Source organism: Dipodomys spectabilis, unplaced genomic scaffold (genome assembly GCF_019054845.1).
Source record: "Dipodomys spectabilis isolate Male_0828 unplaced genomic scaffold, ASM1905484v1 ptg000120l, whole genome shotgun sequence".
Taxonomy (NCBI): Eukaryota; Metazoa; Chordata; class Mammalia; order Rodentia; family Heteromyidae; genus Dipodomys; species Dipodomys spectabilis.
In genome coordinates, this window is record NW_024870797.1 from 3846276 (window position 1) to 3862144 (window position 15869).

The following is a 15869-nucleotide window of genomic DNA, read 5'->3' on the forward strand; positions in this document are numbered from 1 at the left end:
TGTTCTTGAAGATTGGATAAAAAGATTGTCCTTACAGCTACTCATATAGTCATGGTGGTTTGTAGAAAAGTTTGCTTCTTCTTCACCTACATCAGCTGGGATCCATCCTTTTTTGTGTGTGAGAGTCTCTTGATCCCATTTGGCTTTTTTTTTTTGGTACAATGTTGGCACTTTACCAATTGAGCCACACTTCCACTTCATGCTTTTTGCTGGTTAATTGGAGATAAAGAGTCTCACAGATATTTCTGCCCAGGCTGGCTTTGAACCATGATTCTCACTCACATCAGACACATGCTGGGGAATTTCATTAAGGAAATTAAGGAAATTTCATATGGTGGCAACAGACCTCAGGAAAGAAACTGAAGAAAAGTGAAGGCTTAGAACAGTGAAAACAAGAAGCAAAGAACTGAGTTTGGTCTTTTGCTGCCTATAAGAAACCTTTAATTGGGCTGGGAAGGTGGCTCAGTGGTAGAGCACTTGCCTTGCATGCCTGAGGCCCTGGGTTCGATTCCTCAGCACCACATAAGCAAAAAGAAAGCCAGAAGTGGCACTGTGGCTCAAGTGGTAGAACGCTAGCCTTGAGCTAAAGAGCTGAGAAACAGCACCCAGGCCCAGAGTTCAGGCCCCACGACCGGACCTCCCCCCCCAAAAAAAAGAAATCTTTAATCAATAGCTACCAGCTACTTCTTCCTGCTAGAGAGTTATGATGGCTAAAGTATATGGCTTGGGGCAAGAGGAAATATACACATGCAGACACACACACGCAGACACACGCACACACACACATTCCAGACAAGATACTAGAATTTAAAACATCACTAAACTTTGCCTTCAGGAGCTTTTTCTTTTTTCACTCCCTGATGGTTTGTGGCAGGAGGAACATGAAGTTGGCAGCAGATCAAATTCTGAGAAGGAAAAAATTGTTAGAGTCTGCACCTTCTTTGACAAGTGGCAAAGTCTGGGTCTTCCCAATGAACAGCAGAAGGACTGGTAAAGGGAAAAAAATGACACATTCTATCCTGTCTTGATATTTTAATATTTGCTTCCTGGAATACAACATGATTTTTTTCATTTGGCAAAGATAAATTCAATCTAATTTAAAGAGATATTTTCACAGGAATTTTGGCTGAGCACATAGAGTCCCTAAACATCAGCAGAGATTGTTAAAGCAACAGAATATCAATCAGATTAGTAAATCTATTGCACTTGGGGAAGAAAAAGTAAAATTGCTTCTTTGGCTCCCTGCTCCAGAAAGGCAATGTGTCTCACCAGCTGCACAATCTCTTCTTGTCACTCATACCCGGGAGTCTGTAGATGTTCAAATATTCATTGATGTGCCTTTCCAAGAACTAGCAGTTACAAGACAAAAACCCAATTCCAATAGCTGCATTTCCAGGTTTGGAGTCTAGAAATGGATTTCAGATGTGATCTAATCACTGTCAACAAGCTGGACAATACAGCTTCCACATGTCATGAGTAGGATCATCACAAAAGAGCAGGGTGAGGTCTCTCTGACAAGCCCAAACACTGTGCAAGTGATCAGGCATTACAGAGATGCAGGTCCTAGAGACAGAGTACACATTCACGATGAACACAAACACCAATCTTATTGCACATACTGTCTTGGAAAGCAATTAAAAACATGTGATAACAGGATAAATATTGTTTACATCTTGCTTCTGTTCAGCCATTTTTCTTAGAGTCTGAGGTAACAGCAGTATCAGTCAACATACATAGGAGAGCTGGGAGTACTGTATTTGATCTAGGATTTTACACAAGTAGCATGCAACCTTGACGGTTTGCTCTTCATGCACCAAAATAAAGGGAAAGCTGAGCACTGGTGTTTCATGCCTGTAATCCTAGCTACTCAGGAGGCTGAGATCTGAGGATCGCGGTTCAAAGCCAGCCTGGGCAGGAAAGTCTTTGAAACTCTTATCTCCAATAAACCACTAGAAAACTGCAAAATTTCTCAACAAAATCTTGGCCAATCGACTTCAAAACTCATCAAAAGATCATACACCATGATCAAACAGGATTCATTTCAAGGATGCAAAGCTGGTTCAATATATGCAAAATAATTAATTTAATTCATCACATAAACAAAAGCAAAGATAAGAATCACATGATTATCTCAATAGATGCAGAAAAAGCATTTGACATGATCCAACACCCTTTTATGATGAAGGCTCTGGATCTAGGAACCCATGGAACATTCCTCAATACAATAAAGGCTATATATGACAAACCTACAGCCAGCATTATACTTAATGAAGAAAAGTTAAAGCCATTTCCTCTAAAGTCAGGAATGAGACAAGGATATCCACTCCCCCCATGCCTCTTCAACCTAGTATTAGAATGTCTAGCCACAGCAATAAGTCAAGATGCAGACCTAAAGGGTATCCAAATAGGGAAGGATGAAGTAAAACTCCCTCTTTACAAGTGACATGATGTTGTATTTAAAGAATCCCACAGACTCCACTCACAAATTATTAGAGCTGATTCACTGGAAAGTCTGTGAGACTCTTATCTCCAATAAACCACTAGAAAAACGAGAAGTGGTGCTGTGGCTCAAGCAGTAGAGCACTTGGTTTGAGCTGAAGAGGCCAGGAACATTGCCCAAGGCCAGAGTTCAAGGCCCATGATGGACAAAAAAAAACAGCTTTGTCAAAGTAGCAGGATATAAAATCAACCCTTAAAAATCAATGTCTTGGGGCTAGGAAGGTGGCTCAGTGGTGGAGCACTTGCCTTGCATGCCTGAGGCCCTGGGTTCGATTCCTCAGCACCACATAAGCAAAAAGAAAAAAGCCAGAAGTGGCGCTGTGGCTCAAGTGGTAGAGCGCTAGCCTTGAGCTGAAGAGCTCAGGGACAGCACCCAGACCTAAAGTTCAGGCCCCATGACTGGACCCCAGAAAAATAAAATCAATGGCTTTTCTGTATGCCAACAATGAGAAGAGTGTGGTTGAAATCAGGATAACAATTCATCTTGTAATAGTCCCACAAAAAAGTAAATACCTAGGAATTAACTAAAAAAGTGAAGGACCTCTATGATGAAAACTTTCAAAGCCTGAAAATGGAAATCAAAGCAGAACTTAGAAAGTGGGAAAACTTCCCATGCTCCTGGATTGGAGGGATCAACATTGTGAAAATGGCAATACTTCCCAAGGCTATCTACAAATTCAATGCAATATCTATCAATATTCCAACCTGATTCTTCAATAAAATAGAAGCAGCAATCCAAACATTCATATACAAGAATAAAAGACTGTGAATAGCAAAAATGATCCTTAACATGTGGTTTTATCCTTGCTCTTGTTGATGTGATGAATTACATTGTTTTGTATATATTAAATCAGCTTTGTATCCCTGAAATGCATCTTGCTTGATCATGCTGTATGATCTTTTGATGAGTTTTGAAGTCGATTGGTCAAAATTTTGTTGAGAAGTTTTGCACTTTTCTAGTGGTTTATTGAAGATAAGAGTTTCACAGACTTTCCTGCCCAGGCTGGCTTTGAACTGTATCCTCAGAAAGAAGAGGGCTGCAGAAATGAACCTACAGACCTATTGCCATCTAATCTTCGATAAGGGAGCTAAAAAAATAGAATGGAAGAAAGACAGCCTCTTCAGTAAATGGTGCTGGAAAAATTGGTTAACTACTTATAGAAAACTAAAGGTAGATCTTTATATATCACCCTGCACCAGAATCAACTCCAAATGGATCAAAGACCTCGGAGTCAAAGCATTACAGGATGGAATAGGAGAAACCCTAGGTCTCCTTGGCGCAGTCCGAAATTTTCTTCATAGAGACCCAGAAACACAACAAATCGAAGAAAGGTTGGACAAATGGGATTGCATGAAAGTGCAGAGCTTCTGCATTGCAAAGAATATAGCTAGCAAGATCAATAGAAAGCCCATGGATTGGAGAAGATCTTCACTAGCCATACAACAGACAAGGGTCTCATACCTAAAATATATCTGGAACTTCAAAAATTAAATCCTCCAACAAGAAATACTCAAACAACTGCCCAATAAATAAGTTGGCTAAAGACTTAAAGAAAAACTTCTCTGAAGAAGAAAGATGTATGACCAATAGACACACGAAGAAATACTCAACCCCCCTAGCCATAAAAGAAATGCAAATCAAAACAACATTAAGATACCACCTAACCCCAGTTGAAATGGCAAAAATCAAGAACTGTAATAAGAACAGATGCTGGAGGGGATGTGGACCGAAGGGAATCTTATTGCATTGTTGGTGGGAATGTAAACTTGTTCAACCACTTTGGAAGTAGTATGGAGGTTCCTCAAAAGACTCCACATAGAACTCCCCTATGACCCAGCAATCCCACTTTTGGGCATTTACCCAAATGTTTACAAACAAGACCACACTAAAGCTACCAGCACAACTATGTTTATTGTAGCATTATTTACCATAGCTAAGATATGGAACCAACCCAGATGCCCCTCAGTAGATGAATGGATCAAGAAAATGTGGTATATATACACAATGGAATTCTATGCCTCCATCAGAAAGAATGGCATTGCTCCATTTGTTAGGAAATGGAAAGACTTGGAAAAATTATATTAAGTGAAGTAAGCCAAGCCCAAAGAAACATAGGTCCCATGGTTTCCCTTATTTGCAATATTTAGTATATGTATGAGTCAATTAGAAAAGGTCAGATGAGGTGACGTTAGGAAAATTAACCCTAAGATATGTATTTAAATGTTCTTTTTCTTTCATGCATTTGTTTCTAACACATTTATAAGATTATTTCTTTGTTGCTTTGTATGTCCCTCCCCCACTATATAACCCCTGCTTTCACTGTAATTGATGTCGGTATAAGTTGTGGAGGGGAAGTCGTTTAAATAAGGATACAGGTGGACCCGTTGCAACAATGAGAAGTACAAGTTGTCATGTCGAAAACGAACTTTACAACTTTGGTGGGGGGGGGAGTATTGGGTGAGGGGGATGGGAGTAGGCTGGGAAAGGATGGGAAGGGGAAACACAGGAGCAGGCTGCAATGCTTGATAAGAAATGTACTCATTATCTTGCCCATGTAATTGTAACCCCTCTGTACAGTATTTTCACAATTAAAAATAAAACAAAAAAGAAAGAAGAGGGCTGGAGGAATATCAATACCAAATTTCAAAGTCTACTACAAAGACATAGTAATCAAAACAACTTGGTACTGACACAAGAACGGACTTGAGGACCAATGGCATAGAATTGAAAACCCAGAAATGAATTCACAGACCTATAACCACTTTATCTTCAATAAGGGAGCTAAAAAAATAGGATGGAATAAAAATAGCCTTTTCAATAAATGTTGCTGGCAAAATTGGTTAATCACCTGTAGAAAACTAAAGCTAAATCCTTATATATCCCCCTAAACCAGAACCAACTCCAAATAGATCAAAGACCTCAGAGTCAAAGCTGATACCCTGAAAACATTACAGGATGAAATAGAAAAAAACCCTAGGTCTCCATGGCACAGGCCAAAATTTTCTTAATAGAGACCTAGAAACACAACAAATCAAAGAAAGGTTGGACAAATGGGATTGCATGAAATCGCAGAGCTTCTGCATGGCAAAGGATATAGCTAGCAAGATTAGTAGAAAGTCCACAGATTGGGAGAACATCTTCACTAGCCATACAATGGATAAGGGTCTCATATCTAAACTATACTTGGAATTCAAAAAATTAAATCTCCCAACATCAAATCCTGAAAGAAACAACTGATATGTAAGTGGGCCAAAGACTTAAAGGGAAACTTGTCTGAAGAGGAAATAAGAATGGCCAAAGGCATATGAAGAAATGCTAAGCCTCTCTAGCCATAAAAAAAATGCAAATCAAAACAACATTGAGATTTCACCTCATCCCAGTTAGAATGGCTATAATCAAGAACTCTAATAACAACAGATGCTAGAGGGAATGTGGCCAGAAGGGCACCCTACTGCATTGTTGGTAGGAGTGTAAACTTGTTCAATAACTTTGGAAAGCAGAATGGAGGTTCCTTAAAAGACTTCACATAGAGCTTCCCTATGACCCATTTACCCAAATGATCATACTAAAACAAGACCATACTAAAACTACCAGCACAACTATGTTTATTGCAGCATTATTTACCATAGTTAAGATATAGAACCAACCCAGATGCCCCTCAGTAAATTATACATATATATGTGTATATGTATAGATATATGGATATAAATTCTATGCTTCCATCAAAAAGAATGTCATCGCCCCCTTTGTTTGGAAATGTAAAGACTTGGAAAAAATTATATTAAATGGAGTAAGCCAGTCCCAGAGAAAGATAGGTCCCATGGTTTCCCTTATTTGCAATAACTAGTATATGTCTAAGACAAGCAGAAAAGTTCAAAAGCTATGGACATATGACCAGATAAGATGATATTAAGCAAAATGAACCCCAAGATAGGGACACAAGTGTTTTTTTTTTCTTTTTTGCTATTGTTTCTAACATATTCATAATGTACCTTGTGATTTTTTGGTTACTTTTTATGTTTGTCCTCCATAGTATAACCCCCATTTTCATTGTATTTCATGTTGATGCTCTGCATCTTGTATATACACTTCTCTAATTTGTGGCGGGGGAAAAGAAATAACAAAATGCTTAAATAGGGATACAGACTGACCCATTGTAACAATGGGCTGTACAAGACACTATGTTGAAAACAAACTTTACAATTTAGATGGGGGGAATGTAATTGTGAAGGTGAGAGTGAAGGCATGGTAAGGGAAAAACAAAGAGGTAACAACGCTTGATAGAAAATGTACTCATTACCTTTCTCATGTAACTATAACCCTTCTGTACAGAATTTTTGACAATAAAAACTTATAAAAAAGAAAATCCTCTGACAAAGTAATATCATAGAGAAAAGAAAACACTGTAATCACCCTCCCACAAACCTAGAAAAAATATTTCTAATATATCTACCTATGATACAAATATTCAAAGTAGTTCCTAGAATACTTCATGGAAATATTTGTAGTTTCTATTGTTTGAACTTGACCTCATGCTTTTTAGTCGAGTGCTTTAATGCTAATCTATGCTTTTGGTGCTTAACAGAGGGTTTTTTTTTCTTTTTGTCAGTCATGGGGCTTGAACTCTGGGCCTGAGCGCTGTCCCTCAGCTCTTTAGCTCAAGGCTAGCACTCTACCACTTGAGCTACAGTGCCACTTCCCAGAGTTTATTTTTGAGATAGTTTTTTTCTTTTTGCTCAGGTTATTCTTTATGCTTCCTGTCATAGCTTGGGTAATAAGTGCATCCACCTCACTTGGCTCCTCCCATGTAGATAACTGGCTTCTAAATTTTTTGTCTGTCCATACTTGAACTACCATCTTCCCAATAACATTATCTATGCAGCTTGGAAGACAAGCACTTGGCAACCACTGACTATTGACATAGAGTTTAAAACATCCCAATCTCTGTCTCACATGTATTAGGTTTACATGTGTAAAATCACAAAATATATGAGAAATTTGGATTTTTGTTAATATAGTACACAATTACTATATGACAGAATATGAATTGAAATTCTCAAGGAAGACTCATAAAACTAATCTTCAGAGCAATACATGCTTGTAAAACTTCTGACCACAGGCCCTGAAGGAGACATCTCCTACTTAGTAGATCATCATCATTCTTCTTGATGTATAAGTACTTGCCCTTCATCTGAAAAGAATAATCCTCTAAGGATCATATTATGTCAGACATCCTTAATTAGTTTCTTAAAGAATCAAAGAAAATACTTTATCCACTTTCAAAATAGTGTGAAACACATCACATCTCAGCCTCAGCATGCCCCGGAAATTCACTTGAATACCTGTAGTCCCAGCTACTGAGGGCCTGAGATGAGATGATCACTATTTGAAGAAACCTAGGCAGAAGATTCTATGTGACTCTGATTAATTAACAAACACCCAGACCAGAATCATGTCTCAAGTGGTAGTGTCCCAACCATGACTAAATATGCCCAGTTGCCCCATTTGTTAGGAAATGGAAAGACTTAGAAAAAAATTATATTAAGTGAAGTAAGCCAGGCCCAAAGAAACAAAGGTCCCATGGTTTCCCTTATTTGCAATAACTAGCATATGTCTGAGATAAGAAGGAAAGGTCAGATAAGGTAATGTTAGGTTAAATGAACCCCAAGAAAAGGACACAAGTGTTTTTTTTCTTCCTTGCTATTATTTCTAATGTATTTATAAGGTGATTTTTTGTTGCTTTGTATGTCCCCTCCCCCCACGGTATAACCCCTGTTATCACTGTTTTTGATGTTGGTATAATATGGGGAGGGGAAGGGAAAAAACTTGTTTAAATAGGGATACCCATTGCAACAATGAGATGTACAAGATGCTATATCGAAAAACAAACTTACAATTTTGGCAGAGGGGGTGGTGTAGGGAGGCAGAAGTGGAGATGGGAGGGCAGGATGCTAAGGGAAAAACAAAGGAGGAAGCAACAATACTTGGTAAGAAATGTACTCATTATTACCTTGCTCATGTAATTGTAACCCCTCTGTATGGTATTATCACAATAAAAAACTTATACAAAAAAAAGAGTTTGAGATCCAAAGTACATGCCTCAGAATTGACAGAAAAGCACAGCTAGGTATACTTAAGAGAGGATTTTAGTCACCACAAATATTATGTGTAATTAGTCATTACAAATGTGCTAGTTAATGAGATAAAAATGTTTTCATTCTTGTTAATATAGTCCAATAAGGCCATAATTATGTTGCAGTTATTGGGACATATTTATTATTGTCTTTGGAATACTAAGTTATTTTCTTAGGTCATACTGGAAATGCAAATATAAATACTCTAATGCAAATATAAATATTTAAGGAGTAAAATAATATTCTATGTTCATAGAGAAAATATAAGTTGCTTATAAGAGATTAGGAGGACTATTTGTTTAAAATATAACAGTTAAAAATTAGAGATGCTGACAAATTTCAAATTATTTTATTTTCTATATATTTGTAAACATATTCATAAACCATTATTTACTAGTTCAGGTAATAGACATGACAGTCATTAAGGAGGGAAAGATTATTTATTCAAATAATATGTGAGGAGATTGTCTATAGCATATGCCAATCTTTTCTCTGCTGTTCTGGTGTCTTTTCTATAATGATACTACAATATGCACTACTGGCTCTCTGAATTGGACTACAAAAAACTTTGGGCAACAACAATAATTACTAAAGAGAGAAACAATTTGGTTGTATATTTAAGGAGACAAGAGGAGTTAGCCTTTTCCATCCATGGCATGGCAGCCTGATTTAGGGGATGGCCTGCTTTTTCTGTAGTGGATATAATCCAAGAGAAGTGTGGGCTTATGATGGTAGCTAGGGCCTTAAGACTGGTGAGGCCTATTTGTCTCCATTTGCCATTGCCATATATTGGTCTGCACATAACAGCACTGCCTGGATTCACAGGCTCCTGTGGAGTCAAATATAGAGTAAGGTTAAATTCACAGTTCAATATTGTTTTTTCTTAGATTATTTAATTTGTAAGGAGGTAAGTGTTGATTAAATAAACAGATGCAAGATACAGAATAAGAATTATACCATTTTCCCTAAAAATGTTCTAACTGATATGACAAAAGATCTATGGTATTTTCAATTAAATAAAAAAGATTGGATTTATTAAACCTTAAAAAGAAGATATGCTAGACATCAGTGGCTCATGCCTGTAAGCCTACCTACTCACAAGCTGAGATAAATCTGAGAGAATATTATCTCCAGACCACCATGTGGTGGAAATAAATTGGAAGTGGAGGTGTGGTTCAAGTATGTGGCTCAGCCACAGTGATGAATGGGAAAGCCAAGTTAGGTCCAGGATTTAAAAGTAAAAAGAACATAGATAGACTGTATAATCACAAGTGAGATAAATAAAAAGCATAAGCTATTTGGAGATTACCTGGCCAACTGTTCTATATGATCGTATCACATGTGTCAGATGTATCAGAGATTAGTGACAAAATGTGGTATATACACACAATGGAATTCTATGCCTCCATCAGAAAGAATGACATTGACCCATTTGTTAGAAAATGGAAAGACTTGGAAAAAAATATATTAAGTGAAGTAACCAGGCCCAAAGAAACATAAGTCCCATGGTTTCCCTTAATTGTAATAACTAGTATATGTCTGACATACACAGAAATGGTCAGATAAATTGATGTTAGGTGAAATGAACCCCAAGACAAAGATTCAAATGTTTTTTTTTTCTTTCATGTGATTGTTTCTAATATATTTATAAAGTGGTTTCTTTGTTGCTTTGTATGTCCCTCCCCCAGGGTATAACCCCCTGCTTTCACTGTATTTAATGTTGGTATAATTTGTGGAGGAGAAGGGAAAAAACAAATCGTTTAAATAGGGATACAGGTGGACCCATTGCAATAATGAGATGTACAAGTTGTTATGTTAAAAAACATAACATGTCATGTCTGTACAATTTTGGGGGGAGGGGGAAGTGGGGAAGTAGAGGGGACGGGGGAGTGGGGCAAGATGGAAAGGGATGGGAAGGGTCAACAGAGGAGGCAACAATGCTTGATAAGAAATGTACTCACTATCTTGCCCATGTAATTGTAACCCCTCTGTGCGATATTTACACAATAAAAAAAAAGAAAAAAATTTTGAAGAAGTTTGTTCTGCAATTTTAAAGTATTATTGAAAAGTATTTAAAAAGTGTTATTTTAGGATGGGTGATTTACCTTCTTACTGGGAGACAAATTTATAAATGTTATCATTAAGTACGAAAAGAAAAGTACATTAAGTACAAAAAAGAAATAAAACTGATTTTCTCACCATATTTGTGTCATGACCTTTGGCATGGGTGATGAAGCAAATAATAGAACTTCCTATGTCAGGGTAGAGGTGGGCACAGTTTGAAGCTCCCATTACCTGCATCTGTAATACTTCTGGATTCTCATCTGTCTCTCCTAAAAATAGTAAGTTAGATACACATATTCTAAGTGGAATATACAGATACAGATTGTACTGAAGCACTTTATTTTTCAGTCTTGTAGAAGTAATAAATAACAAGAACTAAAACCTTATTTGTAATTTAAAAAAAAAACAAAGTTAAAGAAGAGTCAGGAGTTAACGTTTTGTACCTTGATTATAAAATTTAGCTGGACTTACAAATATCTGCCTATCTTTTCTTTTGATCTCAAAAAATCTTATCTAGTGATCAGTAAGACAACTATTCCATAATACAAAAAACATTTAAGAATAGGTGCCTCATTTGTAGAAAAATCTTAAAATTAGTAATATAGACTATTGTGGCTGTTATTTTTATAATTGAAAAAAATATCTAATCCTTATTTGTTTTAAAACTACTCCCATAATACAGAAAAAAGCACTAACCTGGTTTGAGAATTTGTGGCCCAGAAAGCCAGCATTCAGAATTATTAAGGTTCTTCAGATGGCCCAAAGGTGCTGATATTTGAATGGAATTTTGACTCTCTTGGAGCAGCACTAAAGCTAGATCATTTCTTGCTGTCCCACTCACGAGCCGGAATCTCTCATGAAGTAGAATAGTTGTCACTTTAACAATTCTCAGAGGTGCCCCAGGATGCCGAAGACCCAGTATTACAATTGTATCCTCTGGATTCCTAGGGGGATAGGTAGATATTATTAATTCATCATAAAACTACACTCTCCAAAAACACATTTTGTTTGTTTATTGTTAAACATTTTGGTACATATGATTAGTGGTAGTATTAAAAGGACTATATGAGCCATAGTACTGCAGGGGAAATGACTGAGAGATTGGGAATGTGACTCAGTGGTGGAGTGTTTGCCTAGCATGTGTGAACCTAGGGTTCAATTCCTCAGTACCTCATAGAAAGAAAAAGCTGGAAGTGGTTCTGTGGTAGGGTAAGCAAAAGAAGCTTAGGAACAGTGTTCAGGCCTTAGTTCTGGCAAACAAAAAGAATTGTAACTGAGCAAATCATACTGTGCAAATCATATTTACCCCAAAGGAAAGATGTAATGGAAGTACATGATATGGCAACTATGAAAGTGACTTTACCCAGAAAAATTTTCCTCAAAAGAATCTGAAGTTAATGAATTAATACAGTACAGCACTGGAAAAGAAAGGACATAAACATACATATTTCTGACGCAGTGAGCAGCAGTGAGAACCCAAGAGCTGCTAAGTATGGATCCACTGCAGATTTGACTGCCACAGCTGATGATCATAGCCTGCCAAGGCATAGTATATCGAAGCGAAATACGATCTGCCAAAGCTGAACAAAAGAAAATAAACAGCAATAATGTAAGAGAAAATTTGGAAGAAATGTTACATGTGAGCCATCCTTCAAGTTTTAGTGCTAAACAGCTATGTATTTTAAATTTTGACATTTTTAATTTTCTTATATTTCTATAATTTATTGCCAAGTTAAGTTTTTGTTAGTTAAAACATTCAGAGCTGTGATAGTTTCTTCCATAATAACATTTACTTAGATTTTAGATGCTTTGGAGATATTAGTTCAGTTAGGCAATGAAGAAGAATAATTTTGCTTGAAAATATTAGAGAAATTTATTTGGACTGAAAGAGATCAAGCTCACTATATTTTAAATCTTATTTTAATATTAAATATTAAATGGAATAGTTAGATATAAAAGTTAGACAAGAAACTATTTTAGAGTTCTTTGTAAGTTAAATCAATGCTACTTAGTACACTAATGTACTAAAAAAAAAGAATCATGAAATGTATATAAAAGAAATAAGATGAAATTTGAATAATAACTGTCTCCAGTGAATTTTCCTTATATTAAAATATATTTGAAGGACTTTAAAAGCAAATTACATTACTTCAGTTTAAGAAAGTATTCTTGATAGGTAAGGGAATATAATATTAATTCATAGTACATAATGCAGTAATTTTTTTTCTTAGTAGAAAAGGGTAAGTAGGTAATGTCAAATTGCTATTGATGATACTGCGACAGGTTTCCTAACAGTCAAGGAAAGAAAGACAACCATATATAAAATAGAACCCACAAAATCATTGTCACTTATTATCTGTTTGAGACTATTCGTCTTTGTCTTTTTATTCTGCTAAAAATTAGATAAATTCTTATTTAGAGTTTCTCATGAATAATTGCTAAGGATAATGATATTAAGCATCATAATCTATATAAAAACAGTAAGAAAATATTTTATGACATGCCTTCGTAATTAAATGTAAATAATCCCAATGATGTGAAAAAACACCTCATTTCTCTCTCAGAAAAAATACCTTTATTTCCCATCCTTCTTTCTTTTCTATTTCCATACCCCTACTAGTTTCCTTATCATACCTCCCATAGTATCATATTCTTGGATCTTACTCTGAGGCTGTGGAAGAGAGATGAAGTGTGGCTGAATGAAAGCAGTAGTAGAGGTAAAAGCTGAAGCATTCCTAGAAGTAGTGACTGGAAGGGAGAGGGAAGCTGAGGTAATCATAGGCTCCTGCTGGGACCAGGGTGCATGGCTGGGCCGTGTAACCCCTTGGAGCCAGAAAATGAAAGGATTCACTTGGCTGAATACATAGGGCTTTCTGCAGTGTTCATCAAAGTGGCTCAAGATTCCCACCTGCACCCAGGTGTCCTTTTGCTGTATGTGGCACACCAGTGGTGCCCCCAGGTCACCCTGTAAGAAACAATTAATAGAATGTCAATTCATAATGTAATAGATGTTAGATTGTTGGAGGATGTTCCTTTGTATCTGTTTTTCAGAGCCCCTAAAATTTTCACCTTACAGCCAGCCTCCCCCATAGCCTTCTTAGCTTCCACACAGAAAGTAAATTCATTCATTGTGGGCCAGAATTGGGCACAACTGATGACTTGCAAGATGCTTAGGTGTCTTTTTTGCAAAATTCCAGGACTTCCTGAAGGAAAAAGAGAAGAGAGGTTGTTATTCGTTGGCTTAGACCTTGTTTCTGTTATCCTTGTTTTTGCTTTAGATTAGCGGAGAGAAATATAGCATATACACTTAGTTACTCATAACATGTCTAAGCATATTCTTCTGTTCTACCCTAGTGCCTTCTTCTTTACTTACCCCTCATTAACGACCAACTCGGTAACCAGCAGTCATAAAGTTGTATATTTCTCTCTTGCTCCAGACTTTCCTCTAGACAAATAGGTAGCACCAGGGGTTGGAAATTTATTGGCTGCTTAAGGAAGATTAACCCAGGCCCTAATGGTCCTCTCGGACCTAAATACGGCATGGCACGGTGAATACCAACAGTCTGAGCTTGGGCTGTGTCTTGGAGATCGATAAGTCCCACTTGGACCAAAGCCAGGGCTTCAGAGCTTTTTCTGGAGGATGAAAAAAAACACCATTAAGAATTTTATGATTACTACAATGTGAAAAACAAAAAAGTCACTTGAATCTGATGAAATCCATGTGAATACTAAAGTTTTGATCTTATTCCCCACTTTTCGCTTATTGTCAATGAGTATATGAGGCATATAGAATATTATTTTCACTATTACAATAGTCGTAAATGATAAAGTATATATGACTTGATATCCTTATAGTTTACTGTACATCAACTATGAAAAAGTTTCAGATTGAAACCAACTCTACTTACAATTGTCTTAAAAATAAAATATCTATGAAGATTTGTTGTTAGGAGACAACAAGTTTTTGAGTTACAGGTATATTTTATATATAAGACCCTTGTCTATTGTATGGCTAGTGAAGATCTTCTCCCAATTGGAGGGGTTTCTATTGATCTTGCTAGCTATGTGCTTTGCAATGCAGAAGCTCTGCACTTTCATGCAATCCCATTTGTCCAACATTTCTTTGATATGTTGTGTTTCTGAGTCTCTATTAAGAAAATTTCGGCCTGCACCAAGGAGACCTACGGTTTCTCCTATTCCATCCTGTAATGTTTTCACAGTGTCTGCTTTGACTCCGAGGTCCTTGATCCATTTGGAGTTGATTCTGGTGCAGGGTGATATATAAGGATCTAGCTTTAGTTTTCTACAAGTGATTGACGAATTTTGGCAGCATCATTTACTGAAGAGGCTGTCTTTCTTCCATTCTATATTTTTAGCTCACTTATTGAAGATAAAGTGGCTATAGGTCTGTGGTTTCATTTCTGGGTTTACAATTCTATTTCATTGGTCCTGGGGTCTCTTCTTGTACCAAGCTGTTTTTATAACTATGGCTTTATAGTAGAGTTTGAAATTTGATATTCCTCCGGCATTGTTCTTTCTGTTGAGAATCATTTTTGCTATTCTGGGTCTTTTATTGTTCCATATGAATTTTTGGATTGCCTCTTCTATTTCCTTGAAGAATGAGGTTGGAATATCCAATTGAATTTGTAGATAATCTTGGGAGTATTGCTATTTTCAGATGTTGATCATTCCAATCCAGAAGCATGGTAGTTTTTGCCACTTTCTAAGATCTGTATTGATTTCCTTTTTCAAGTTTTAAAGTTTTCATCATAGAGGTTCTTCACTTCTTTGGTTAAGTTAATTCCTAGGTATTTTATTTTTTGTGGGGCTGTTATGAATGGAGTTGCTTTCCTGATTTCGCCATGCTTTTCTCATTGTTGGCATATATAAAAGCCATTGATTTTTGAGGGTTAATTTTATACCCTGCTACTTTGCCAAAGATTTGAATCAGCTTGAGTAATTTGGGAGTGGAGTCTGTGGGATTCTTTAAATACAAGATGATGTCATCTGCAAAGAAGGAGAGTTTTACTTCTTCTTTCCCTATTTGGATCCCCTTTATGGTTTCATCTTATCTTATTGCTGTAGCTAGGCATTCTAATACTAGGTTGAAGAGAAGCAGAGAGTGGACATCCTTGTCTCATTCCTGAGTTAAGAGGAAATGACTTTAGTTT

General features: G+C 36.6%; 1 protein-coding gene across 1 annotated transcript; it reads right to left on the minus strand.

The window, feature by feature from the left end:
• Positions 1 to 1439: 1439 nt before the first annotated feature.
• Positions 1440 to 13477, minus strand: LOC122115534 (serine protease 52-like). Its single transcript, XM_042689021.1, has 7 exons — positions 13363 to 13477; positions 12143 to 12278; positions 11395 to 11642; positions 10834 to 10967; positions 9224 to 9463; positions 8395 to 8451; positions 1440 to 1622 (listed from the first exon to the last, which is right to left on the minus strand). The coding sequence occupies exons 1-7, from the start codon at positions 13475 to 13477 to the stop codon at positions 1440 to 1442; spliced, it is 1113 nt and encodes a 370-aa protein (XP_042544955.1).
• Positions 13478 to 15869: the final 2392 nt, after the last annotated feature.